The following is a 27,983-nucleotide window of genomic DNA, read 5'->3' as shown; positions in this document are numbered from 1 at the left end:
TGACAGTTCAATAGATCCACATACATGCTCTACACAGGAGTTAGTACATCTATATAAGTTAAACTATATAAAAGTAATGTTTATTGTGTGAAGTGTTTGTGATCCAGGACCAGCCGACTGGGTTTGGGTGGGCGGGTTTGGTGCGCTTGATTCAGGAGGCGGAGCGGCCCGGAGGGTCGGACGTCCTTCGGAAACAGCCATTCTGAGAGTGTCCCAGAAAACAAGACAGCAGCGGATAAGTTGGACAACTGTGCTGAGGCCGCTGCGCACAACTGTTCGTCTGTTCTCCTCTTGACTAAAACCCTTTCAAACAAAACCTGTGAAATCTTACGAGAAGAGAAGCAGAGGGACAAACGACGCCGGTGAGTAAACTAGTAAACTAGCAAACTGTTGATTGTAGATGCTCCGTCTGTCGCGTAACTCCACAGAAACTCCACTTTGAACGTGTGACTGTGACACATGCGCCGTGATAAGAGGTGAAGTGAGCGCACTGACTTTTACACTGACTCCGTGTTTTCTGTCCACCTGTTGCTCACAAACTGCGTCAACTCAAACTGCGCCGATTCTCCACTTTGCTTCACCTGCTGCTGTTTTAGTGCAGTTTTCCCTCCGGTGCCATGTTTGTAGTTTTTCTTTTATTCAACACATCAGCGGTGGTGATTTTTTTTAACGCGTGCACACTTGTTGCTGCTGCTGCTGCGCGCTCACGTCGGCCCCACATCAGGGAACTCTTGCGTAACTTTACAATATTTTCCCACAGAGTGAATCCTGCAGAGCGACTGACCTCCTGTCAGCTCTCACCTTCTCCCGCCCTGTCCTCAGCTGATCTGTCCTCCTCCTGGAGTCATGTGAGCAGCTCCACACTCACTGTCAGGGCCGACGAGCGGATGCAACCTCTGCTTTGTTCAATATCTGCCTCGACACCTTAACCTGTGCTGCAGCCCTGACCTTTCCGGAGGCAGTGAAGGCAACACGGCCCCTGGAGACAGTGGGGGGGGGGGGGGGGGGGGGGGGGGTAACTCACTGAGCGTTTCCTCCATTTGCGGTTAGAAACCAAACCAAAACAATGGCAGGGAAATGGTTGCACCTTTTGCTGGAGTCCCTGTGAGTCATATGCACATGAAACTATGAGGATGGAAGAGTCTGCTGTGCCACCTTGAGCTTTAACCGGTCCCTGGCAACACCCGTACACCCTTGTTTGTTTTGAGAACAATAAGATGACTAAATAGCAAGATCTTCTACACTTTGTCTTAGTTTATACTTCAAGCTCTTGCACCTCAGTGTTTTTCCCTCAGCAGGAAGTCGCTTTGCACAAAAGTGTCGGCCAAATGATTACGTTTAATTGAAGCACCAGCACCAACCACAAGCAGGGTTGGATCATTTTGTCCTTGGCATGTATTCAATAATATGTTTTAGTCTTTATGGTGTTTTTAAGCAGGGGCAGTCGACCTGACCTGAGACAAAGATGGCGTCTGTCACTAAAGATAATACACTTTAATGGAATAACATGTCCACCCCCCGTGGGGAAACAACAGAGGTGCTATTTCATGCAGCAAACTCCAGATGTTAAAACAAATCTGTCTGTTTTGTTTCCGCCATCATGCACAGACTAAATCGATTATGATCCAGAGATCAGGATCTGAGGATCTGAGGATCTCAGTGGCTTTCTACCTTGGTGGCAAATCCTGCAATGTTCTGAATTGATAAACAGCATAACTTATTAATAAATTCCAGAAAGTCGATTTCGAAGTGGATACAATAGGGTTCAAAAGTCTGAGGTTGCTTTCCTGTTCAAGCAGATCACACATTGATGAAATATCGATACAATAACAAGAGGGATGGCTGTTGAATGGCTTATAAATCATTATACTTCTAAACGTCAACAAATAATGGCGCAAAACATTCAGTAACACTTCAAAGCTATTCTGCTTGATTTGCACTTTGCATCTTTACCCACAATGCAACCAGAGGCAAAGAGTGTGACATGGTCTGTGTCAGCTGACAGATCTTCTCCACAGCCGCCCATAGATCTGGTTTTACCTTTTTCCGTCTTAATGTCCTATATCCTGCTTTTACCTTTTGTTGTCTGTGTTATCAGTGTCCTTCCTCCAGGCCCATCTCAGTCTGTCTTTGTATTGTAACACCAGGTAGAATGGGACTTTATCAGTAAGGCAAACAGGAACCTGTGAAAAGCCCATTGTCCGGTGAAACACATGTTGGCTGCTGATGCCTTTGTCTTCAACAACTTCCCAGATATAAATTTGTCTCATGAACATTTAACAGCTCGATTTGATATTAACAGTTTTATATTTATTACCAGGTGGGTTCTCACAGTGCGACTGCAAATCTGTCAACTCCAACAACCCTGTCTACCCTATCAATTATTATGATACAGAGTTGAGTCAACTAGGTTTTGTTGATCTTTTTCCCATGTGTGTGGAGACTACAAATTACATGTGCAAGGATCAGCTACACTGCGTATTCACACATACACATCCACTCTAAACCTCATGCCCTCCAAAATTGTCAGACCTCTCGCATTTTTCTCAGGCCTGACTGAGCGTTTTCTTTCTGTTGATACCTTTGTCTTAACCTGTTTAAGCCACATTCTCTGTCACACACAGTAAACAGTCATTTTCTTGTACCATACCTGTTAGTCACTCACCTGTGAGGCCTTTCTAAACAGTGTTTGTCATTAAAACGAATGTGGCTCATGCTGAGTCATATTTTTGTCTGCGATATTATGGGCTCTGATTTGTTTCAGGCAACACAGGGAGCTTATTGTCCCGTTTGGCCAGAGCAGATTAATTGAGAGGTTTGACAACCAAGATCTCCCCGGAGACAAATCAGAGCATTAAGAATGCAAAACAAAAAATGAAATTTGATGACATAATTAAATGCAGCAAGGGTTTAATGTTTCATTATAGGCTGATTGTGGAGCCGTCAATCAATTGTTGATTTTGCTTAATTATGCAGTGTCTCATTTCTGACTGTCAATCTTTGCTTCCAGAGGTGGGCCACCTGATCCAGGGAGAGGGATTTATTTTCCTCCTGTCTTCCTGATGGAGTCGTACAGAGTGACTGGCATTCCCGACAATGGAACGCAGCGGGTCCACACTCAGCAGTCCCGCTCCTCCAGGCCCCAAAGTAATGGAGCTGGGAAATACGGTCTCAGCATCCGCGTCCAGGGTATAGATGGACACCCCTATGTAGTCCTCAACAACCAGGAAAAGGGTCCTCAACCCTATATCGACCCGAACAGTAATGGGTACATTGACGCAGAGGGCTCTTTTATTGAGAACTACCAGGAGTATGATTTCAAAGGAGGCAAGGAGGCAGGATCCGACAGCCCCTTCATGGAGTACAGGTCTCAGAAGATGACGCATAATGCTGGTACTCAAAATGGTGACTCAGATTCACAAGGAAAGAAGTCATCCGCCCTTCTGAACTTTCAGAAGCACCCTGAGCTCCTGCAGCCTTATGATCCAGATAGCAACTCTCTCAACATTGGAGGTTTCCACAGCCTGCCTTCAAGGCCTGTGGTTGAGACTGGGAATGAACACCGCAGTCTCTCATCTAAATCCATTGAACCTGCTCCGTCCAACACCAGGTCATCGAGCATGGATCGTAATAAAGCTCCTGCGTCGCAAGAGAAAAGACAACTTCCATCCCAGAGTCTGAGTGAGAGAGCGCCTCCAAAGCCAAGAACACAGCCTCAGTCTGTGCCTCTGGCCCAGCCTCAGACCAAGCCACAATCACAAACACCTCAGCCACAGTCCAGATCTCGTGTCCCCAACGTGAATCCACCTCAGTCCAAGCCGGCCTCCAAAACTCAGTACCAGCCTGTGCTTCCAGCCCAGCCTCAGCCCTCCGCTGTGTCAAGTCCCACGAGTGATGGTGGGCAGAGCAAGACCTCATGCAGATCTCCCAGTTCCATGAGCAGCACCAACTCCAGCCTTGAGCGGGCCCGCCGCGAGCCTGATGTCCTTCCTCTACGCAGGACGGACTCCAGTGGCCCAGTTCTCCAGTCCTCTTCCCGTTCCCGTCACTCCTCATCATCCTCCAGCTCTAAGGCTCTGGTGGATGAACAGATGGAGGCTCTGTATGCAGACAGCATCAACCGCCATGAGAACCGACGCTACATCCCCTTCCTCCCTGGATCAGGCAGAGACATCGACACAGGCTCCATCCCTGCCGTTGATGAACTCATTGAGAAGTTTGATGGCAAAGACGGCAGCCACCACCACAGGGGCAGGGCGGGCCGCCGGAACAGGATCAATCCAGAGGACCGCAAACGCTCCCGCAGTGTTGATAGTGCCCTTGGCCTGCGAGCTGGCTCCAGCTACATGGACGAGTTTAGCCGCAGTCCAGGCACATCAGTGGAGCATGTCCTGAGGCCTTCACAGCTCCGGCTGCAGAAAACAACGGGCAGTCAGGAATCCGGGATCATGTCTGTAGATGGTAAGGTCGACTCCAGGGCTTCATCTCGCGTCACCAGCGCGCCCGGCTCACCACAGAGCACCATCTCTAAAGGTCTTGGCTACATCCAGGGCTACAAAAAGCCACAGACTCGCTCCTCATTTCCATTCAATAGTAAAGAGAGTGAGGACAGTGCCTCTTCAGCTGGAAAGATTTTGACGACATCAGTGTCAACGTCGCTATCCAAACCTTCTGCGACCACTGCAGCCAAGAAACCCAGTACAGATGCAGATGTTCAGGTATGAGGCCTTTGATTGCTGTCTTTATTTTACCTCCTCAGGTCCCCTAACCCTCCTCAGTCCAACACATCATTGTATGTTAACTCTTTTGAATGAAGATGTGTGAGAGACGAACCCTCTTTTTGCTTTGTTAAGATCTCTTTCATTTCCTCTCATATCCAGGCGACACCTGATCTTCTGAAAGGTCAACAAGAGCTGTCACAACAAACACATGAAGAAACGGCCAAACAAATTCTGTTCAGTTACCTTAAGGATGGGTGAGTTCTCTCAGCTTTTCTGATCCCATCAATGTGCTTCTTAGGCTCTTAATTTACTCATACTTCAAAAAATGTGTTTTGAAAATGTTTTGGATGCCAGTTGAATCATGAACTGAGCATTTTGTTCCAACTGAAGCATTTAATCATCACGTTGCACCATACGCCCATGCGTCATGAAGGTAGAGCTGGTTGTGTGGGGGAGCACATATATGTGGTTTTTATCAGAGCTCGACTGTTTGCGATAAAAGTGAAGGAATGTGCTCCTCTCAATCCCCCCCTCTCGCATCTAGGGCTGTGAGGGATCCAGCTGTCTGGAGTATGTTTTCTTACCCAATCCCACTTTCTCTCTCGGCTGTCTCTTTAGCTGCAGTGTGAGCATTCTCTTTGTTTCTGTAATCAGACGCTAACTGTCTGTAAGGCATTTAAAAAGGGTTAAAAGGTTAAGGAAGAGGCCATATAAGAAGATCTGTGCCTACTGTACACTGCTTTTATTTAAGTTATCAAGTCAACAATTCTCTTTGAATAAGTAGGTTGAATTCGAATGCTATTTAAGTCATATTCTGCATTAGTTGCACATGATTATAAAGTGAGAGACAGTTTGCACAGTTTTTGCATTTGCTACAGGCTTGGGGTAAAGTATAGAAAGAACAGGAAACTCCTTGGGTGTGTCTGGCCACAGGTCAGGAGTCACAGGACAAAGGAAAGGAAGCACAGATGGAAGTGCAGGGGCTGAAACAGACCTACATTCCCAAGGCCCAGAAGACAAACATTTTGCCACCAGGGGTTATAAAGATTTAATGGAAATCATCTGTATGAGGAGATGGGAGTTTTTGGGGGGGTTGGTTTGGCTTTTTGTGTCAGCCTTGTAATTTATTGAAATAATATGTCACTTCTGGCGTGTGAAAGGGCTGAAATTCCAGTTGTGTTGAATCTGATTCTTCACTTTAAGTAAAGGATTAAATGTTTTTTTTTCTTTCTCTGTGGGTTGAGAACAGCATCTATTGTTTCAAACATCTGTTGATAAACTGTTGTTCACCAGCAAAGGCAAAAAACAACTTTCAGAGAAATTGATATGTAGGGAAGTTTTTTCTGACTCGAACAACTGTTATTTGTTATTTTTTTAAGAATAAGAAAAACTATGTTTCCATTTGAGAGAGTAGGCCTGAAGTAATGTATGGGTGTGGCCAGTTTGAGACCAAGTGCTGTGAATCCAGGCTTCTTTAGAAAACTCCAAAAAGTTTGTTAATAATAAAGTGTTTGTTCTAGCGATTTAATGATAATATGAACAAAACTACTTCTTGCCTGTCAGTGTTTATTTAACATCAGGAGCGAGCAATAACATTATGTCTCATTTGAAATCACTTGAAATTGTTATGTTTCTTAAGGACAGTTGCTCCATCATTTTTATCTGGTTCCGACTAATTTACCAGGTGAGGGAATGTGACTCTTCAACAATTATTATCAGCGTGTACATTTGATTGTTCCACTCTCGTGCCGCCTGTTTCATTAGATGGGTGTCATGAGGTTGTTTGTGCTGTGAGGTTACACTTCAAAGCAGCTCCAGCCTTCATGACCCAACAGTCTGGGATTTATTCTTGACCCCCAAACACTGAGAGAGGGTTGCTTTCAACCTAAAGTAAACAGTGTGCATTAAAATGTGTGTGCGTGTGCGTGTGTGTGTGTGTGTCTGCAGAAGCAGCGATAACGATGAAACGACAAAGAGAAAGGTCAACCTGGTCTTTGAGAAGATACAGACGTTGAAGTCTCGGGCCACTACGAGTGCACAAGGCGACAACAAAGTGAGAAATTGCCAACTACATATCAAAGGGGATCTTTCCATATTTTTATATTCAAATCATAGATTTGGGGTTGTTAAATTTCACCTTCATGATTTTACAGTAACTGGGTGTGAGATGTTTTGGCTGGTTAAATGTTTGAATATTGAACAGGAAGATAAATGCAACAAATGTATTTGAAATTTCAAAGTAAACATTAAATGCTATCCTAACATCCGGGTTTGCTTCAAAGCACTGAAGACATTTGTTGTTTCAGATCCATTTTATGAGAACCTGTAAAACTGTGCATATTATCTCAGCCTCCAAGGCTTTGGCAGTGGGGCTGTTTACTTTGAATATCATTATATCACATCACTGTTCAGCTATTAAATATTTACCTTTTACTTAAATCGCTGAGCGCTAGAGTCGAAATAATCTGTATTTTTATTCCTAATCAACAAAGAAGAAATAACCAGTTCTTAAATCTCTGTGATCTTCTCTCAGTCGCTGGACGTCTCGGCACAGACCAAAGCTCTGCAGGAACAAAACGACGAACTGGAGAAAGAAATGGTCCAAGTCAAGAGACAACTTGAGGATCAAACCACGGTAACAGCCGTCTGACTCTGCCTCCTAACACCATGCTTGTTTATGTTGGCATGTCAGTTTATTACTGAACTTGTTGTTTGAGCAGCATATCCTCTAATCTCGGTTGGAAAAGAGGTTTAAGGGATTACTGTGCAACTTGTTGAATTTAGAGAGACATTTTGGGACTATTGGTCGGAGTTATGATTGGCTAAGCTGAGCACCAAGGCACATTTTCATCAACTGAAAAATAAAGCGAATGGGCAATGGTTTTATTTTGTTTTCGATTTCCATACTGAGTGCTAGGATAAAGGCAGAGTAAAACATCCAGTAGTATTAATAAGTCATCAGGTTATGTTACTTATTGATCTAGAAGAAATGATGCCAACCCAGTGCTGAACCCGCTCAAGCCCTGGAGCTGAAGTGAATCTAGAATCTACTTGAATGAATGCCTGTTCACTCTTGCTTTGCTTATTTTCACTTTTCCTCTTCATTGCCTTATTTGCCCTTCCTGTTTTGGTTGTGCCATGACAGATGCACTTTCTTTGTGCTGTAAATCAAACCTTTATTTTCCCCAGAGATATTGTACCCAGTGCCAGACGGATTTCCAAACCAAAGCTAGGCTTACAGTGGGCCAATCTAAATGCCAGTGGTGTCTTTCTTCTATAACAATGATATTGTGCAATCAACATTCACGTCGCAATGATTATATGAAGCAAGAAATTCCATCTCAACTTCAAATAGAGTAAACAGAAATTTAAAACCCTGTTGTTTGTGCTGCATCAAAAGTTAAGTTTAAGTGTCTGGAATACATTTTACTTGGGGATGAAACCATTTTCAGTCAATTATTATCACATGCACATTTTATAAACTGCACTTTCATAGAGATGGAAGCTTCGTTTTATGATGCAATTACTTATGCTGATATTGTCTGGATTCTATTTACATTTGCTCATCACTCTATTGGTCTTTATGATTTTCAGTTTTATTTAACTATCGGCTATATACTTGGCTTTCACTGATCATCTTACTTTTGTAACTATGTACTTCCTTTTAATCACTCTACCTGGTGTCATTGATTTTATATATTTGTCTAAGTCTATATCCCAAACCGTTTCCCTTTTGGGAAATAATAAAGTTAATTTTATCCTGTCCTGTCATTTGCAATATTTAAAACAGATTTTGCTAAGTAAAATGTATTTTATCTTCATTGAGGTGGTCTGATCAATTCAGTCCAAATGCCAAAAAGTAATTTATTTAATATTTCACCATCAGAGGAGTCAGGGGGACAGGAGGACAGCAGCACGATTGAAGGATCTGCAACAGGAACTGGAGTGGAGCTTAGAGGAGTGCAAGCGTCTGAAGGCAAAACTGACCAAAACTGAGACTGAGCTGCAGAACACAGTCGAAGAGTAAGTGCAAAACGACACTGGAGAGTGGCCGGGCAGTAATGAGCAGCATAGATGCATCCTTAGATTAGCTATATTTAGCATTTCCAGAATGTTGTGCTGACTTTTTGAATTATCAGTAAAATAATAAAATATTAAAATCTAGCTTGAAGAAGTTGGTGGATTGGAGGCAAAACATCTAAGTTCAGCTCCCTTTAGTGGCATCTCTATCTTGGTTGTTTTGTTTCTATGCAGCCTCGATGAACACATCTGGTGATGTTTGTGTTGGGAAACTGGGGAGGGATCGTTCTCTTGTTGCTTTACTATTGATTCCAACTGATTTGTTGAGGATCGTGCACAGAAGGAGTTGGGAACAGGGAGGAATAACATGAATCTCTTGTACTTTACACTCTCCTGGTGAAACTCCTTGTTTGGAGGTGAAATGAAGAACCATGCTACTACTGTTAACATCACCAGGTCATATAATAATAAATAATAATAATAATTAGCTTAGGGTGTTATTCATTAGCTGCTTATTTAGACCTTATTTTCCACGTGCTATCTCACTGATCAGTGTAGGACGTCTGTTGATGAAGTGGTTACCATGTCTCCTCCTTCGTTTCCTTATACAGACCTTTGTGTCTTCTCTGGTTTGTTAGGTTTATCTTTTACCCTTCTCATTAATATGAGTTAGGTGATTCATTTACTTTTCAAAGTGTCCGCTCTAACACGCAGCTCAGTTTCCACCCCCTTTATGTTTATTTATCATGTACCTGTTGTTCTGTTAGTGTTGATCTCTTGAATCCAGGATCCAAGGTTTGAGGAAACATTCTCTAATTTTCTCACTATTATTTAAAGCATTTTTGTATTTTATTGGACACTAGATATTGAAAAGGCAGAAAGAGGACACAGGGCTATGACCAGATTTATATTTAACAAGGGACAGTTATATTGCATGAGCTGTAGCCATTCAGCTGCTGGTCGCTCCCCTCTATAGATCTTCCTCTTCAGTCAACATTACCGTGTGGTGAGTTGTTTGAGGTGCTACACATCACTTAGCACCCTCCCCCTCGGTGTTGTCGTGCAGGGGCATTTTATACATTATTGGTTTGCCTTGGGTCAGGTGTTCATGTCAACCTCTGCAGTATGTATGCCTCGCATTCAGACCCAGTGCAGGTGTTCCCATCTGTATGTGCGAATTAAGGTGCAGGTGTGTGGGTGTGTACGTGCAGATGTAAAGTATGTAGGGTTCCTGCGCTGTGATGTGACGTGTTCTGTGGTTGGCCAGACTGTTCCAGGTGAAGATGGAGAGGGAGCAGTACCAGACAGAGATCAGAGACCTGCAGGACCAGCTGTCGGAGATGCACGACGAGCTCGACTCGGCCAAGAAGTCAGCAGACGATGGAGAGAAAGACATCATGATGGCGGTAATGCTCAGTGTTCATTGTTCTGTCACAATGAACTAACACAAAGCATCATGTTCGCATGTCAGTTTAGTGCTCTATGGTGAAGGTTGTTTTGAAGGATTTTGGTCTGGAGACACTACGGAATAAACCGGATTACAATATTGAAACATATCTAAATAATGATTAAACTGATATTGATTATTTCCAAATGTTTACATTCTCTCGTCTTAAATGTTAACACTGCATCTTTTTATCTTTAAATACTGTAATAACAGTCATACTTGGCTGATCAACTCTGGTCTTGATTCTGCAGATTCAGCCGTAATGAAAAGTCACCAAACCGCCCTTGTTTTCCACAGGACATGATGCAGCTGAAGGTGGACATACAGGAAGTTCTCCTGGCCAAAGAGGAGCAGGAGGAAGTGCTGAGGAGGCGAGAGAGGGAGCTGACAGCGCTGAAAGGAGCCCTGAAGGAGGAAGTTGCTGCTCATGATCAGGAGGTAGACAAGATGAGGGACCAGTATGAGAAGGAAATGAGCAGGCTCCAGACATCTTTGGAGGAGGCCAAGCAGGTAATCAGCCTGCCGTATGTTTCCCCTCCCTCCCCTTGTCTCTCTACCTCCCCTCCTCCTCATTTCCTTCGCTCTCCAGCCCTCCCCCATTCCCGGAACACACCCTGTCACAGAGGAGTGTTGAGATAAGCATCTCATCATGGGGAGCTATAACTGTTTGTGTTTGTGTTTGCATATCTGTCATGCACGTTGTGCTGTAGGTGCATCAGAGAGTTGGGCGTCGCTTTGAAGTGACATTATTTACATCTTTTGATTAGTTTCACGGATGCGACACAGAGTTTTAATATTCAGACAAGATACAATGTGTCCAGAAAAAGCTCGGCCCTTTAAACCAGAACCGCTGTTCTTCTGTGGTCAAAGATCAGGGGGGGAAAAATGTCCAAAGTATTACTAGAATTTCCAGTATTATAAACCAAGCAATTAATAATATTATCATTCAACAACATAATGTCCCAGACCTGTATTTAGGTAATTAACTTGTTGTACGTATCATCAGTGAGTCCATGATTTGGTTTAGCTGGTTTGCTCAAAGACTCTGATGACAAATAACAACGATGATAAAATAGCACACAAAGTTTTTTAAACACTGATTGGATAGAATCTACTGCTTTAGAGTGTTAGATGTTTTTTCAAATGACAGTGGAAATTAAACTCTACTCGAGTTCACACACTTAAGCTGCATAAACAGAACAAACAGTTAAATGTAGCTTGTCATCATTTTTCTTTCAAACCGGTCAAGTGTGGACGTGTTCTCCTATCTCAGCTTGTTGCTCTATGGGGGAACATTGTACGTGAAGTTTGATGATAACATTTAGAGACATTTATCTGTACTTTCCTGACAAGGTCACTGTTGTAGCTCAATGAAAGGCCCTGACAGACTTGGAAACACCCAGTTCTGTTTTCACATCGGCAAAAAATACATCCCTGAAAAGCTGCACATGAAAATTGAGATATTAGGAGAACAGTACCAGTGATGAACTAGCCATTGATTTAAAGTAAATAAATAGAAATATTAGTTTTAGAAAAAGCAGTGAGGCTCTATGAGCTAATGTTGTGGAAACTGTGGGAGGTTAGTTAAGATAAGTCAAGCAGTGGTGCATGGCAGGACACGGCACACTGAAAGGACTGGGGACACATTGTTTTCAGTCGGTCAGTCTGTGACTCACATGTGTCCTGTTTGTCCCAAAGAGTGGAAGTCGTCCTTGTTCTCGGCTTCCTGTCGGCTCATTGGGGGTCCACATGCAGCAGGTCTCTGCAGCAAGAGTCTATTAGAACATTTCCTTTTGTTAAACAGATGAACTGCTCCCCCGAGGGAGTATGTCATCAGGGCTTTACCCTGCGTGCTTTGTAAACACTTGGTGAGATGAAGTCATTGTTTGTTTCTCTTTTAAGATATAAAAGACTTCTCAAGCACTGGAGCCTTTTCTTCTATGTCCTTGAGTTGATGTTCTCTCCTCGGGTTAGACTTTGTAAGACTTTTGTAGATTAAAAGACTGAGCATATCAGTTATTATGAAAAAAACATCAACTCAAAGTAATCTCTACAGACACCGTTTGTGCTTTATGTATTTATACATGCTGTTTGTGTTGGGACAGTGTGCAAATTGAGGATAAGATCTTATAAATCTGCATTTAAAAGACACACTGGTTATCTAATTTTGAAGGAAATAAGCATGATTTTGAAAACATGTAAGTAACAAACACCATGTTATTCAAGATATTATACATTATCATTCTGTGTAATGAAAATACACTGTGTGATAGACACAAATGCCAAAACAAATCATGCAGAGTAATGAGATAATGAAACTTAAATCTCTTTTGAAGTCCAACGTTTGACAGTCTGAGCTACAGGTTCTGAGAAGGTCTCACGTACGTTTCCACTTTGCGTAAGGGTGAAAAATTAGAGCCAGAGTGAACTGTACATCTTTTCATTCTTTTTGCCTCTGGTCTTTGTGTGGCCCTGACATTTTGCGCTGACCAGAGCAGCCCATGCGGAGAAGAATGCTGGAAACTGGAGCACTAAATTGCTCTGTATACTAGTTAATTGCAGTGGCAAGCCATCACTAATCTAATGAGCTGCCATTTTTGAGTTGCGTCGTGTCCCCTCTTCTTTTTGTGCCCTGAAAGAGCGGGGGTAATTGTGGACCTCAGTCGACGATGAATGATGAGTTTGTTTCGCACAATAATAGCAGTGGGGGTTGCTGAATAAGTGGGTCAGTATGTTGTAGGAAAGGGGATGCGTGGCCAACCCAGTTGAAAGGAATAGGGGGCCTGTTTTGTGTCTTAAATTGAAAGCTGCATTGTGTTTTTCATTCAGCTGAAATAAGTGGAATTGTATTAAGATAAAAAAAATCTCTAGTCATTCTTTCTGACGAAGATATTACTTTGTTTATTTGAACAACTATTACTAACCGAGACCTCAGCACTTTTGGAAGTAGATTTCATCTTTTGTTCACTGTCAGCATGTGCTACTATGCAAAAAATGTGGAAAGATGAGGTGTGGTGAGTCGTGAGAGGGGTTTGTTTCAGGAATGTCGGGGTCAAAGTGGAGAATGTGCTCCCTGGAGACCTCCTTCTCCCCTCCGCTCCAGCTCCGTTACACTGTACCCGCTCTGACCTGCGGGAGAGACTCCAATCTTTTTTCGTTTTTTTTGCCTCTTCATGGTGATGCAGTTGCATCTCCATCTCTGCAGCGTTCCAGATTCTCAGTGTTTGAGGCTTTAATTGGTCTCGGCCGTGCGCTCCCTAACCCACCTGTAAAGACAGAGCTTTGTGCTTATCTCCCTGTTTCCAGCTCTGGTTGTGTTTCACCTACAGCCTCAGTGTGCAACACGGCCACATTGTTATCAAACTCTCATCTGTAACCTCAATCCCAAACGCTGTATTTTTTCATTAGCTAACTCCACAGTATCCACAAGAGACTCTGCAGTGATCTCCCACTCGCCAGTTCATTTTCTGGCCCGTGCCGTTTTCATCCATATCTCAGCCTGCCTCTCAACTAATCTCTGCCGGTGTGTGAACTGAAGCCTCACTGTCTGATCATCAAACTTACAGTACGTAGCCGGAGAAGAGTTCCCCCTCGGGCTTGTTTTGAAAGTAAGGACTCCTGCGTGAGTCTGTGTGTTTGATGATAGCGCTGTATTTCCCAGCGTAGCTTTAGGAGCTGATTTAGCAGGTGGCTGGAAAAGCGAGGAAGGAAACGCAGGGCACCGAGAGCGTGGAAGGAAATGATGGAGAGCGTTTCTGGATCTTGACAGAGACGGCGAGGAAACAGTTATTTATCCTTGCAGAAATACTGCTTCTTCAAATGGCTTTAATGATAACTTTATAGACTGATGACATCAAACACGCAAAAAAAACATGAAGTGAATACGCTACAGTTCTGAAAGTGGCTGCATCAGATCGGGGTCAGGTGTGTGTGAAAACAGGCAGCGGCCTAGATTTTTCTGTTTCTCCTTTATTTCGCTGCCTCTGAGAGCTGAGGTGGTGGAAGCCTACTCTGCCAAAATAACTTTCAGGAGTCAGGTTGAACACGCGCCTCCTGTTGTGATGAAAAAAAACATCTGAGGCTTTCAAAGGTTGTCAGGGTGTAGTTGTTCCTTTTTCACATCGTTCACATTTTTCGGATTTTTTGTTTTACAATGTTCTGTCGCATCAAGATGAAATTAATCTGAATGTTTTTTGTACATTTAAAAATATTTACTTACTTAATTGTAAATGTGTACAGTGTGGGATAAGATCTCTGTTTGTGCTGTTAGTCTTCAAGCTGTTGTGTGGGATGTGGATCTTGGGCGTTCCTTCTCGCCCAGGTTTATACAAACCTTGTCTTCTTTGGCCTTTGGCCTGGAAAACTTGAACATGGGTTTTTCTGTCCTCTTTGTTTTTCTGCTCAGACTTTGCTTGAGTTAGATTTAGTTGGTTCTGTGAGGCCCCGAAGTCAAAGTCTTGAGTCAACTAACATCCTTTATTTTGATGAATGCTGTGTACTTAATATAACTCTTTTTTTATTTGTATGCCAAGTCAACTTTTCTGCCGTCACATTCCATGATTCAGTTTCATGGTGCAACAATTAAGGATTTTGCCAATTATTGTAAAATGTTTAATATCTAAAAGCCCTAAAGTAGTTAATATATATCGGATGTCGGCAGTGACTGATCATGATGATTGCAGCCATAGTTGAGATGCTTGTGGCGTCAACAGCTGAATTCCAAAGAGTCAAATTTGGTTCTTTGTGAAGGATTTAGGATTTTTCACCAAAAAAAGTTCTTAAATGTGCTTTTTATGATTATTTTTTTAATCATAAACTTCAAAGTCTCTGAGTACAGTTTTATAATCACAGATCTGTCTTTGTGATTTCCTGTTATACACCCTGGAGAACATGCAGCTTCGATTTTTAAAGCAGGTTTTTGTTTCCATTTTTCTGAGAACAAGACTAGATTTGATTCCTTCCACCAAAGAAATGCCAAAGCTTCTCAGCCGTCACCTTTTCATTTCTACTTCAGTCTTTCCTTTCAGACCATGACAGGCCTTCTGTTCCAGTTAACCTCAGGTCCAGGCACAGTTTTTAATGAGTGAAGCTGTTGTATGTGTAACTCATACTTTGTGCTGGCAACGAAAATCAAGGCACCTACACTGCCAACGCAGGTTTTTCTATAATTTGATGCTGTTCAGGAAGTTACCTGTACTTTGAACAGCCATGGTCAGTTTTATTTCACTAACTAATGTTTGGTTATAGATGAACCATTTCCAAAGCCTCAAGCATATTTTACTTAGTAGTCAATAACCGACTGTCTAATAAACATAAAATACACAATTACAACTCTCAACTTGATGATTTTGAATCCAGTATACCTGATATAGGGAGGATTCCTATATTCGTATATATACATTGAATTTATTTTTAGACAAACGGCTCTGCTTGAATCTGATTTGATGGGAATGTCTGCGAGCCAAGAGCACACGACCACGGGACACACGCTCCACTTTCATGTCTCACTTCAAAGACGGCCCAAAGTTAGTTAATGTGCAACTTTAGACAAACAGTGTGAACACACAGAAAGACCCAAGTCAAACTTTGAGTTAAGGCAAAGGAAACCGAAATATACAAGTGGTGTGATATTACCACATATTGTTCAGTGGTGGTGTACTTGTAGAGTGACGTCTGCTTGTGTTGTCAGTCTCTTTGTTAAATCACTGTGTTTAAATAACTGATGAAGAATTCTAATAAATAGACGAATGAACAAACTATTGTCTAATAGCTGATGAAGTGATTTGTTTTGTTAGTGCTAATCCATAGGTGATTGTTTGGTCAACTTTAACAAGGACTTAACTCTTCTAATGAATTTTCTCTTTTTTTGTAGTTAATAATCAATTCGTGAAGATTTACATGAAACTGAAAAACTAGTGTATACAAACTTAGTTGGCTAATGTGTATTATTAATGGTCTTCATGTACAGGATTGTAAATCACGTGTAAAAGAGGCTGAAGTCACTGGATTCTTCGCACGTCCTTTTTTTTAACCCAGCAGTGTCTCCCTCTCTGTGGCGGAGGTGTTTTTAACTCGTATGACCGAGTGTGGGAAGTGGGACAGGCAGAGAAGTGTGAAGGCTGAACTATCTGTGTATGCTGTTAAAATGGAGCACTGGCACAATGCTGACACACACTATCAAAGCTTTATTATTGTAGTGAAAGCTGTTTTTAGTCCCACATCCCACCCAACCCCCTTTTCCAATCCAACCACGTATAATCAAACCATACAATGACATCTTCTTACACTTTTGTCTGTTTGTTTATTTGTCAGCAAATTTTCACAAGAGTACTGAAGCAATTTGCATCAAAATTTGGTGCAGTATCGTAAACAGATTTTGCAGTCAACAGAATTTCAAAACAGCATGAGGAATCTGCTGTAACACAAACTAACTCAAGACACACGGCGTTCTGTGTCCAAACTAGATGTGCCTCAATTCGGAAAACTGCAAATGTGGGTTTCATTTGCAAACTGTTAACACTGTTTGCATTTTGCCTTTTGGTTAGTCAAATGCTGCCCTTGTTAATGACATCCCCAGTACCTATGACGTCTGTGGTATCTTTCCTCTGTGCCAATGGCAGATTATTGTAGAAGAACAAGTACATCAGACTCTGCACCGACACTCTAGTCCAGACGTCATCAACTTTAGTTATTTTGGTAACAACATAGACGTCATGTCTACGTAACTACCATCACTTTGCATTTGACAATGTTGTTGTGTGGTGTGTTGAATTTAGATTTGAGCCTTTTTAGACACCCACACCCACACCGGTCCAAATGAAATGTCAAATTATCTCCAAATGTGGTTTGGATCTGACTTGCAAAAAATATGTTTCATGTGTTGTTGTTTTTTTTTACTTTCTAGACTTTGTAAAATCAATCTAGAGATAATCTGGATATGCCAAAACCTGGTTTTGAGCTGCTAGTGTGAACAAGTGTAAATCACCCAGAGAGACAGAGATGAGGCAGCTCTGTGGTGACAGGGAAAACAGGTCTGACTGGCCTGCCAGCACTGAAACAGGGAGGCACCGGTTACCCTTCTGCACAGGAGGTGTAGCGATGCAGTGTTGTTTCTAGCCAATCTGACTATGAAAGACAGGTTCACTGTCAATCTGTGTGTGTGTGGGTGGGCGAATCAATGCGTTGCACGTCGGATGTGGTTTGACTGATTGGAACACAAACGAGTCATTATGTCTTGTTTGAATGCACAGTAGGACAGCATTGCACTTTATTTCAAATAAACATTGAGCGTTTAAGTTTTTCATCTTTTTCAGTTGTGTTACATTGTAAACCTGTGACTGATGACTCCAACAGGGACTTACGATGACAAAGATGTCTTCTGTGTCTTCTCTGCCCCTGTGCTTGCCAGCAGTTTTCTCTCCCCTGTCCAAAACATGAAATTGCCAAACCAGTTTCCTAACATTCCACCTCCATGCAAGATGGTTGTCAACCAATGTCGCCGTTCACGGGACGGATGTAACTGCCGCCGAAACCTGTTATCTGTCGTGAAGACTGAGTCACCTGGTTGTTGTCAGGTTTCTTTTTCTCTGTCGCCTTCCCTCGCAGACTTGTGCTTCAGTCTCTCCAACCTCAATTTCAGACAAAGCCGACACTTCATTCATAAATTTGGGCACAGGGAGATCTCAGAGCCCTCTCCATTAACTCTGTCACTGCCAAACATGCAGACTAACACTGTAAAACCTTTGGAATTGGTCACAAAATATGTCTAGAAAAATGATCTTCCCAGCAGAATATCACAATAGTGACACAGGAGATGAGCAGGTCTGCCTTGCTTGTCTGCTGACTTAGCCTCAACAAGCTCCGATTTAGTTCAGTTCAGCCATCACTTGGTCAATTATGAAGTGTTGGAGAATTACAGAGGGAGATTGTTATTCTGTGTCTCCACAAAATGAAAAGCTCAGTGAGAAAACTACAAACAGCTTTTTGTTGCCTGAGACATTTGAGGGAGTCTCAAATGTTCCATCATGCATCGTTCCACTTTATGTTTAGTGTCACAGACTCCTGCTTCCTTTGTACTGAAGCCTTGTGCCCCGCTCTGATCTGCAGAGCAGCGCAGCAGTGGTCCGTGAGAAGGCTGAAGTGGAGGCAGCCAAGGGTGCAGTGGAGGGCCAGGCAGGACGGCTGACCCAGGAGTTCGAGCGGCTGCGCAGGCGAGCACAGGAGCTGGAAAACGAGGTGGCCAAACTCAACCGCATCATCGATGAATCCAAGCTACATGAGAGCAGGCTGGGAGACAGAGCCAGCAGGCTGGAGGTGAGGGGTCAAGATGAATGGCGAGGGAGTCAGTAACTCAGGACGGCTGGTTTAGTTGTACACTGTCGCATGTTATTTTGAATGAAAGTTTCAATTATATCTAACCTTGTCCACTTAACAGAGAGAGAAAAAGCAATTTGAAGAGTCACTGGCAGAAATTAAGGAGCAGGAAGAGGAGATGTCGCGCGCCAACAGAGCACTGACCCTGCGGCTGGAGGATGTGCAGGTGAGATGAGCAGCACGAAACTACACTGCATATAGAGGAATGTGGGTTTATATCATGAGCAAGGTTTCACACCTTCAATACTGTGTTGTGCTACAGAGGAACCTGACAAAAATGAGCGGTGAACACAAGGATTTGGAGGAGCGGTTACAAGAGGAGAAGACTCAGAAGGAGCAGTTCAAGAACATGAAGAACAACATCGAGGATGAGAGGAGGCTGCTGGACCGAACAGTGGACAAACTTCAGAAGGAGGTGAGTGCTCTTCAACATGTAACCACCTGTCACCTCATAAGTGGGCGTCTTGACTTGGTCAGTTGTATTACAAATACTTTTAACCCGACGGAGGACATGGTTTCACTCAGGAAGACCAACGACAAACCAATGATACTGTTTGACCTCATAGGGTCTGCATTGGGGTGGAAATAGACAGTTTTTCGTCTATAACCATTCAATTATTTAACTTTTGTCATTAAGACCAGGGTGTGCTAAAGGTGGCAGCACGTTGGTGCAGTGATGAGCACTGTTGCACCACAGCAAGGTTTGAATCCCGGTTTGGCTGGGGTCTCTCTGTGTGGAGTTGGCCTGTTCTCCCTGTGTCTGCATGGGTTTCCTCCAGGTACTCCGGCTTCCTCCCACAGTCATGACATGCAGACTGGGGTTAGATTGATTGGAGACTCTAAATTGAAATCAATTCAATGTGGTATTGAGTTTTGCTATGAAAATCCTAAACATACTCTTGAGCCACTTCAGTGTCATTACAGCTCTCATCCTCTCTCACAATTATCTCTTTATTTCTCTCTCTCTCTCTCTCTCTGCCTGTAGATGAATGATATTGTGGATGCGTCCCAGTCGTCCACTCGGGAGCTGCAGGAGCAGATTGATATTTATAAAGAGAAGAACCGTCGGGAGCTGACAGAGCTGCAGAGGCTGCTGAAGGAGCGAGGGCAGGAGCTGGACAAGTACCTGTTGGTGACCAAAACCCTGCAGGAAGAGGTAACAGTGGGTTTGCATCAGCCTCCTCTAACTTAGTGGCCACTCACAGCAGAAACACACATTTGAATGCTGACACTGCTTTCTTGGTGTGAGTGGTCAAATCAAGGCCATCATTAGTCAGGCCAACTGAGCCCTCCCATGCAGAACAGCAGATGACGAGCCATTGTTCCTACTCAACCAGTTTATCTCCTCCCACGCACATCATCCTCTGCTTTCAGAGAGCGATGTCATCACTTTGGTATTTTCTGCTCCCCGCCGTCCTCTCAAACCCAAAACATGGTATTTAAAATGAAGTCTGTGAGCCGAGTCAAGTCTCAGAAAAATCTCTGGTCTTTATTTAAATGAATGTTTATGTTTTGTGGTAGAATTCAAATGGAAATGTGCCAAATCCCTTTGTGAGGACGTCACATCATAATTGTGAAACCACTCTGCCTGAGTCAATTTATTCTTGTCAGCACTTTGGAATGTGAGGAATGTTTTGGTTGAAAAGGGGACTTGATGAATGTTGATAATATAGGTCAGAAAGGGAGTGGCTCAGATTACTCTTATTCATTTATCAGAATTTATTTAAGGCAGTAAAATAAATACTCTGGTATTTGAGACTTTATTTAGAATGACCACACAGTTTTGTATTAAATTTCATTACAAAGTGCTAATGTCTAATATCGTTGAAAAAGAACTACAACACATGGAGACATTACAATCTATGCAGGCTGCCAAAACATTTCTCTTAAAAAAATGAATTTAAGTGTCCGGTTTTAGACAGGAAGAGAAAATAAAACAGATAGTTGTTCCTGTCTTGTCTTCTAGTCGCCTGTTGACAAGGCAGCAATGTGCCATTAAATGAAGAGAATTGACTGTAAATGTAATGTAGGTCGATGTTAACAATGAAGATTTTTAAACATTTAAAAAGTCTTTTGTGAGATTTTAAAAAAGCATCAATCAGGCCTTTAAGGATACACACAATGTCCCTGCCCTCTACACTTGAAAACACAAAGGTCCGTTTATAATGAGAGCTTCACTGGGCACATTTTTAATAATGTTTTTTATAGATTCTGTCTTGATTTTTACGCTTTTCCTCACATTTCCTTCTCTGGGAGGAACTAACTTCTGGAACCTGTTGTCATAAGCTGCTAAACTCATTACGCATAATGAGCTGCCACTCTATTTCACAGTTATTACAGCTGGACATGTCATGTGGTAGTAAGTAAAGTATATATGTCAGGATGAGGTCAGTATCCTCTAGGTCCTTCCTTTTTTCTTCTCTATGTCCAAGCTAATGTATCTCGGTGCAGCTGCTGCTCAGGAAGAGGAGGATGTCATTGTTGTGATATCATTGTTGTGAAAGCTGTGCTGGCTCCATTCACATCCTCCTCCACCGCCTCTCCCGAGAAACTGATTGCTCTGGATTTGGCCTAGTGAGTCCACTTTTCCAGTTTCTCTGAAATGCCCAGTGGATCTCCACCCATGTGAACTTGGCATTCCTTCAGTAAAAATAATAAGTGTAGGCTGAACACATTCTTCTTCTTTTTTACTTTATTAAACCAAGTAGATGTAGAGATCAGGACAAGAAGGCCGCATAAAAACAGCGATAAATCATTTTCATTCCCTAAATCTATTTCATTGAATGATCATCACATTAATTCACTTAAACTCTTACAAACATGGATATCCAGGGCCTGAGGGAGACTGTGCCATTATCCCATTACACTTATTAATAAGTCTTTGCATGCTCTGCTTCAGCTCCATTGCTTAAATTAGCTTTAACCCAAGTATTTACAAGATGAAATATGTAATAATTCTGAGCTAATGGCCAGATATTTGTTTCGGCGAGAAATTAGGCCAGATGATTAATTTTCATTGTATAAGCATGATGGAGTGGGGGCAGGTTTGTAGCTCTGGGGGCTCTGCTGCTGAGGTAAACACTACAGTAGCTATGTTGGATTCATTAGTCACTCAGGAGAACCATGTAATCATTTAGCTAAGCAGCAGCTAAATTGTCAATCATCACTACATAATAATAAGACTTGATATGAAGTGGGTGTCATGTATAACAGTGACATGGATGTTCAACATGAGTGCCAGTTTAATACATCATAACTGCAGTGGTACTTAAAACATGCTGCGGGTCCTTTAATGAGACACTGAGCCCCAACGAGTTTTACTGATCTTCAGGGATCAAATGTGTCACGATTAGGAGCAGTTATTATTATTATTATTATTATTATTATTATTATCATCAAGAAATGATGTAAGCAAAGTTATTTTTAATGTTTTGAATTATGTGGATTTCTTTTGTTTTAGGTGTCGCGCCGTGAGGAGGACATCCGGCAGTGTCAGAGGGAGCGAGATGAGGCTGAGCTCCGGGCGAAGACGCTGGAGAACCAGGTTCACGATCTGGAGGCGGAGACTGAGACCAACGCTCACGCTAAAGACGACAAGACGCGACACGTCAAAATCTTGGAGGTACGTTCATGATGCCAAGTAAAGCCACTGATACAGGGTTTGTCCTTAGCAGATATCGTAACTAATGTCAAATTGTGAAAAAATAAGCCTCTGATAATCACTTAGGATATATGAACACACCAGAAGCTACATTTTTTGAAAAAGTATTTAGATGGCAACACTTACCTCATTCATTTTGCAGGAAAGGGTTTCTCAACTGGAGTTGGACCTGGCTGAAGAGCATCAAAGTGGAGACCAGCTGATGAACAGGATCGACCGAGGAAGAGAGCAGGTAACACACACACACACACACACACACACACACACACACACACACACACACACACACACACACACACACACATTCTCATAATCAGTGTTCACCTGTGTCACGACCTGCTGTTCATATCCTCTCATAGAAGTGTCTCTGTTCCATCTCAATCTGTAAATTATATCCAGACCTCCTGTTACTTCGTCTTCCATCTCTAACATCATAACTGCACCTGCTACTCTCTACATACGAAGAGCAAGTGACCTCTGCCGAACAAATTCAGGTCTCAAATACAGTCGTGCAAGAGCCAGTTCACATTATTCATATGCAGGTTGGTGTGTTGCATCTGTGCTTTGGTGCATGAGAACACTCTGGAGTTTATGTTCTTTTTACACATAAAATCCACACTCCCAGTTTACTTCTTGTCTGGATGAAGTGAACGGGTTATTGCTTTGTAAGATGATCTTGCATAATCGGTCAGGTTGGTGGCCTGCCAGCGTGGTCTCAGCGCCGTCTATCCAATTTTTCGTGCATCAGTCACAAAAGACTCTTCTTAATGCACCGCCCGAGCCAAAATACGTGAGCTGCCAAATGTCTCAAGTTTTCAGGTTGGGGGGGGTTCACTTGGAAATTAGGCTCAGTAACTTCATCTCGAAAGCAAATCCACTTCTTGGGCTTGAATTTGTTTTTTTGTTTTTTTTATCCTTGCTCCACTTTCCCTTCCTGTGTGATAAAGCTGCTGACGGAGGCACTGTGAAGTAAGATTTTGATAAAGTACATTGACTTGTAGGACTGTTGTTTGTTCGTGGGAGAGTGCTTACTAATCAGCGGGAGGATGTTGATCCTGTAGTTTTTGAAATGACACTATTTTATTGCAACCTCGCTAATTTTATGCTAATGCATTTGTCTTGTGGAGCACATTTATCCAGTTGTTAGTGTCATGGCACCTTTTAAAGCTCCATCACATGTGAAACCATGGTGTGATTCGTTTTGGATACAGGTTCCTCTCGGTCTGGAACTGACACAGATTCAAAGGTTCTGACCAAAATTTAGTGACGGCTACAGAAGCTTAGTTTGGATGAGTGGACTTTTTCTTTTTTTAAATCTCCTTAAATGGTTTCCTTCTTAAAAAATGTTTGGCCCAGAGAAGAAGAGTGGCTTTGTGACAAAGTGGCATTGGTTCAGCATGAGGCTGGGGTCGGTTGTCAAGGCAACGCTGGAGCTTTGTGCAGTCAGGATGGAGTAGGTTGAGTGGTGCACACACACACACACACACACCAACACAGACACACAGGCATACACGTGGGTATGTGCCGGTGTGTGCGCTCTCATGTCTGTGGGGAGGCGAGGTGGGGGTGGTGAATGGCGACGGGGTGGTGGGGTTGCGGCGGAGGCAGCAGGAAGAACACCTGCGTCTCTCCTGGCACCAGGTGCTCCTCTCCTGTCTAAATGAGAGTAATCTCCCCTCTCCTCTCCTGCCGTCTCTCACAAAGCAGATTAGTTTCGCTCTATGTTCCAGTCTGCTGATTCAGCTCCCTCAAGCACTGTGCTGGGTGCACCAGTTATAGGGGCCATCGTTCATCAGAGCAGCCCACTGTCACCCACTAATTGGCATAAAATATCACCAATTCCAAAGCTCCTCTCACAAAGAAAGAAGCATCACCACTGTATCGATTAGTTCTCATCCTCCTTTTGAGCTGGGATGTCACTGAGCAGTCAGGCCTCTCTGAGCTGATTTAATGTGCGGTGACGACACCAGCATTAAAGAAATAATTTGAGGTTTTAGAAAATACACTTATTAGCATTCTTACTGAAAATGATATGAGATCTAATGTCTCATATCACATAAGGGTTAACTTAAGACAGGATTCAGGGGTAAGAAGGTAGCCTGGTAACAAACTCTGCCTATCAGCACCTCTAAAGCTTACAATACACACATAAGCACAACGTGTCATTAAGCTTAAGTTTTTACACAAACAAGTTATGATGTGTTAATCTGTGAGTTTTAGAAATACTGGTAGGTGGATTTCATCAGCATGGGACAGAGCCCGGCTGCTGGTAGTTACTTATTCACTCTCTGCACACCAGTGGTGAAGAAGGTACTCAAACATTTTACTGAAGTAAAAGTACAAACAAATAGACCAAAAAGTACTCATGTGAACCTAAAAGTACTTGAGTGAAAGTAAGTAGGTACTTGCTTTAAAGAAACTTAACTTAAAAGTATTAACAGTAAAAGTACTTGCTGTTGCTGCAGGAGGCAAGGTCTAATGCTTCCTGTCCACATTGGATCAGTGAACCAGTTAACCTTTCGTTATTGATTACTCTTAGAAATATAAAAAGCTATGTGAACATGTAACGCAATGCATTGTAACGTAGTGGAGTAGAAAGTACAAATATTTGCTGTCATATGTAGTGGAGTAAAAGTGAAAAGTATACCAGGAAATAAATCTACTTAAACAAAGTACAAATACATACAAAAATTTACTTAAGTACATCTCACCACTTTTCCATACAGACACCAGGGATTTTGATGTTATCTCTTGGTAAGAAAGTGAACTTGAATTAAAAATGAACATTTCTTCACAATTTGAAAGCCAACAGACATTTATTTTACTACAGTCTTTGGTGATTCTTTCTACTACAACCAGTTTCCACAGACAGTTGAGGATGTCAACTAAAGGTGGAATGCAGCCAAACAAGAAAATCCAGATCACCAATTAACTGCAGGTCTTTCCGCATTAAGTTTCGTATTGTTTAGCGTTTTGACTCACTGCGAGCTACAGTGGTTCCTGTTGCGAGTGAGACTCAGACAGTGTCTGATAATAATTGTCATCCGAGGGTGTGTGGGTGTGTGGGGGCGTAGCAATGACAGTGTCTGGACTCGGCTTGACAGGTGGAGCAGATGAGGAATGAACTCCTGCAGGAGAGAGCTAGCAGACAGGACCTGGAGTGTGACAAGATGGCTCTGGAGAGACAGGTACACACTCTCCTGTCTTGAGGAAAACAACTACACACAGTGTTTCTCTACAAACTCAGTTCAAAGCACACACTCATTCAATTCATTCATGCATTTCACCATTTTCATTTTAATTGTATCCATCCTCACATCTTATTTTCTTATTTTTTTTACACACAGATATAATTGTGGTTTAAAAACACTTCAAACACTTGGTCAAACACTTCACAACCTGTGTCTCTCTGACCTCTCCAGAATAAAGACCTGAAGAGTCGAGTGTCTCATATGGAGGGCTCCCAGAAGTCCAACAAAGAGGGCCTGGTAGCACAGCTGGAGGATCGCGTACAGGAGCTGGAGGAGAGGCTGGAGGGAGAGGAAAGGTGAGAGGGAGACTACAACTGGGAATAAAGATGAGGTGGTGGAGAAGAGAGAGAGAGAGAGGGTGATTGAAAAGTAGAGCGGTTCATTAGTTTGGAGATGACTTCTAGACGTGTGGGTTTTAAAAAGATCACAACTAGATGATTTATTGAAGTTCAGATCTGTTGGTAATGGAGCAATTCAGGATCTTTTTTTAAGCTCTTACTCATTTGTGTTTTTAAAATTTGTGTCAGTCAGTGCGGTAACATGTCGCTCTGCGTGTGTTACAGGGAGCGTGCCAACCTGCAGCTGGTCAACCGACGACTAGAAAGGAAGGTTAAAGAGACGATGATGAGTGTTGAAGAAGAGCATAACTCGATGCAAGATCAGAAGGACCAGGTATGGAATTCACACTCAAACACCTTGAATTAAATAATAGGTCCAATATTTGTTTGGCGATCTTTAACCATTTTTTAACGTGTGCTCCATGTTTGCTTCTCGAAGCTGAATCTACGTCTAAAGGCCCTGAAGAGGCAGATGGACGAGGCTGAGGAGGAGATCGACCGACTGGAGCACGGCAAGAAGAAGCTGCAGAGAGACCTGGACGAGCAGCAGGAGTCCAACGAGCAGCTCCAGAGTCAGCTCAAAGCTCTGAGGAGCGAGATCAGGTAAAACACGCCCAAAATACAGTCTTAGGATTTTCTCACAGACCTTTTCAGTTTCATAGTTGTAATATTGTTCCGTATCATGCAGGCGTAAGAGCAGCTCCGCTCCGCTGCTCAACACTCTGGACGACGATGACGACGACGACGACATCAGCACTGACGGGGAGACCTACTTCAGCTCGTCGTCCGGGTACAAACGTTCCTCCAGTCAGGACAACATCCTGTCCACCTTCGCTTTGTAAACGAGCTCTGAGGGGGAGAACGAAGCTGCTTTATATGCATCGCTGTTGGACCAAACAGCTGGAGAACAGCTGGAACTGTAGCTCACACTACAAAATCTGCCTAAATATTCCGAGACTTTCCAGCTAAGTGAGATGATTTGAAACATTGTTTGCAAAATTGTCCTGGTATTAGATCTGCGTACAGTCTCCACGTCCATACATTTACTCAGTATTATTTGAGCAGCTCTGAGTCTCGGTGTGTTATTCTGTCCAGTAGAAATGAAATGTACATACTGATTAATTTGATAATTTTACATTCAGTCAGTGGATTTCCCTTTTGTTAATTAAGTGGAAGGACACACGCTTGTCTATAATGATTTTCGCCTTAGTAGACTTGAACGCGCTCCCTTTAAAATGCACTGTAATACAACAAAATCAGTTCTGCCTTTGTGAACAATATGAAGATATTAACACTTACTTTTTTATGCCTATCAACTATGTTAAATTTACATACAGTATCTGAATATACATTTTTGTATCATTTGTTTAGATAAAATATATTTAGCTTTTTTAATGAATGAAGAGCAAATCCAAAAATATGAAGTGAGGACCAGGATGTTTGTTTTTATTTATTCATGGTTGAAAACCGCTCAGTGAGGTTTATAGGGAGAGATAATTGAGGGACTTTGTACACATGCATTTTTATACAGTGAATATGATTGATGTAATACTGGAGCTCCATTCAGTTGTTATCAACAGAAATGATTTGTAATCTACCACACAGGTTACTACTGATATCAGTGACATCACAGGATTGTTTATACATCTACTGGAAAAGGCTGCTTCATGTGGCTGACTTCACTTTATTTTTTATGATGGAATTAACAGTTACAACACTGAACGAAGCTGCAAACATCAAAACCATTTCATCTCTGAAGACCTTTTTTATACTGGACACACTTTTTAATGTAACTTGTATCTCTGGTGATTTCTGTCTCGAATGGATGAAGTTTTAATACTCAACATGATGTAAGTCTTTAACCTCTGGTGTGCGTTTGAGCTGTGCCACTCTGTACATATCCCAAGACCATACACAATGTGGACCTCCTCACATTTATTCTTTTTAACAGACTGAGGGAATTTCTTTCTTCAGATGAGATAAACTGACAATCGATGTTTTTGCTCCGATGTGATGATTTGCACTCTCTGTTCTCGATTCTGACGCCTGCGGAGGGGGGGGGGAGAGAGAGGATTGAAACGAATTCCTGCCGCTACCTCTCTGTACACATTTGTTCATAAATGTTCCTAAATCCTGCTGAGACTAAAATAAAGTTACTTTCATTTACTCTCA

General features: G+C 42.5%; 1 protein-coding gene across 2 annotated transcripts; it reads left to right on the top strand.

The window, feature by feature from the left end:
- The first annotated feature begins 169 nt into the window (after positions 1-169).
- cgnl1 (cingulin-like 1) lies at positions 170-27,983 on the top strand. 2 transcript variants are annotated; one of them, XM_034578316.1, is made up of 19 exons: positions 170-362; positions 3,011-4,718; positions 4,881-4,975; positions 6,669-6,774; positions 7,255-7,356; positions 8,608-8,744; positions 10,009-10,147; positions 10,486-10,698; positions 18,295-18,501; positions 18,623-18,727; positions 18,824-18,976; positions 19,547-19,717; positions 22,022-22,183; positions 22,365-22,454; positions 25,327-25,410; positions 25,645-25,769; positions 26,037-26,145; positions 26,251-26,414; positions 26,500-27,983. In XM_034578316.1, the coding sequence occupies exons 2-19, from the start codon at positions 3,063-3,065 to the stop codon at positions 26,651-26,653; spliced, it is 3,972 nt and encodes a 1,323-aa protein (XP_034434207.1). In that variant the 5' UTR covers positions 170-362; positions 3,011-3,062; the 3' UTR covers positions 26,654-27,983. The 2 variants fall into 2 exon arrangements, with proteins under 2 accessions (XP_034434207.1, XP_034434216.1); XM_034578325.1 differs by lacking the exon at positions 25,327-25,410 and having other exon boundaries at positions 183-362.

This window comes from Hippoglossus hippoglossus, chromosome 3 (genome assembly GCF_009819705.1).
Source record: "Hippoglossus hippoglossus isolate fHipHip1 chromosome 3, fHipHip1.pri, whole genome shotgun sequence".
In the NCBI taxonomy this organism is placed as follows: Eukaryota; Metazoa; Chordata; class Actinopteri; order Pleuronectiformes; family Pleuronectidae; genus Hippoglossus; species Hippoglossus hippoglossus.
The sequence above is the reverse complement of the archived record's forward strand: the minus strand, read 5'-3'. Positions and strand labels throughout refer to the sequence as shown.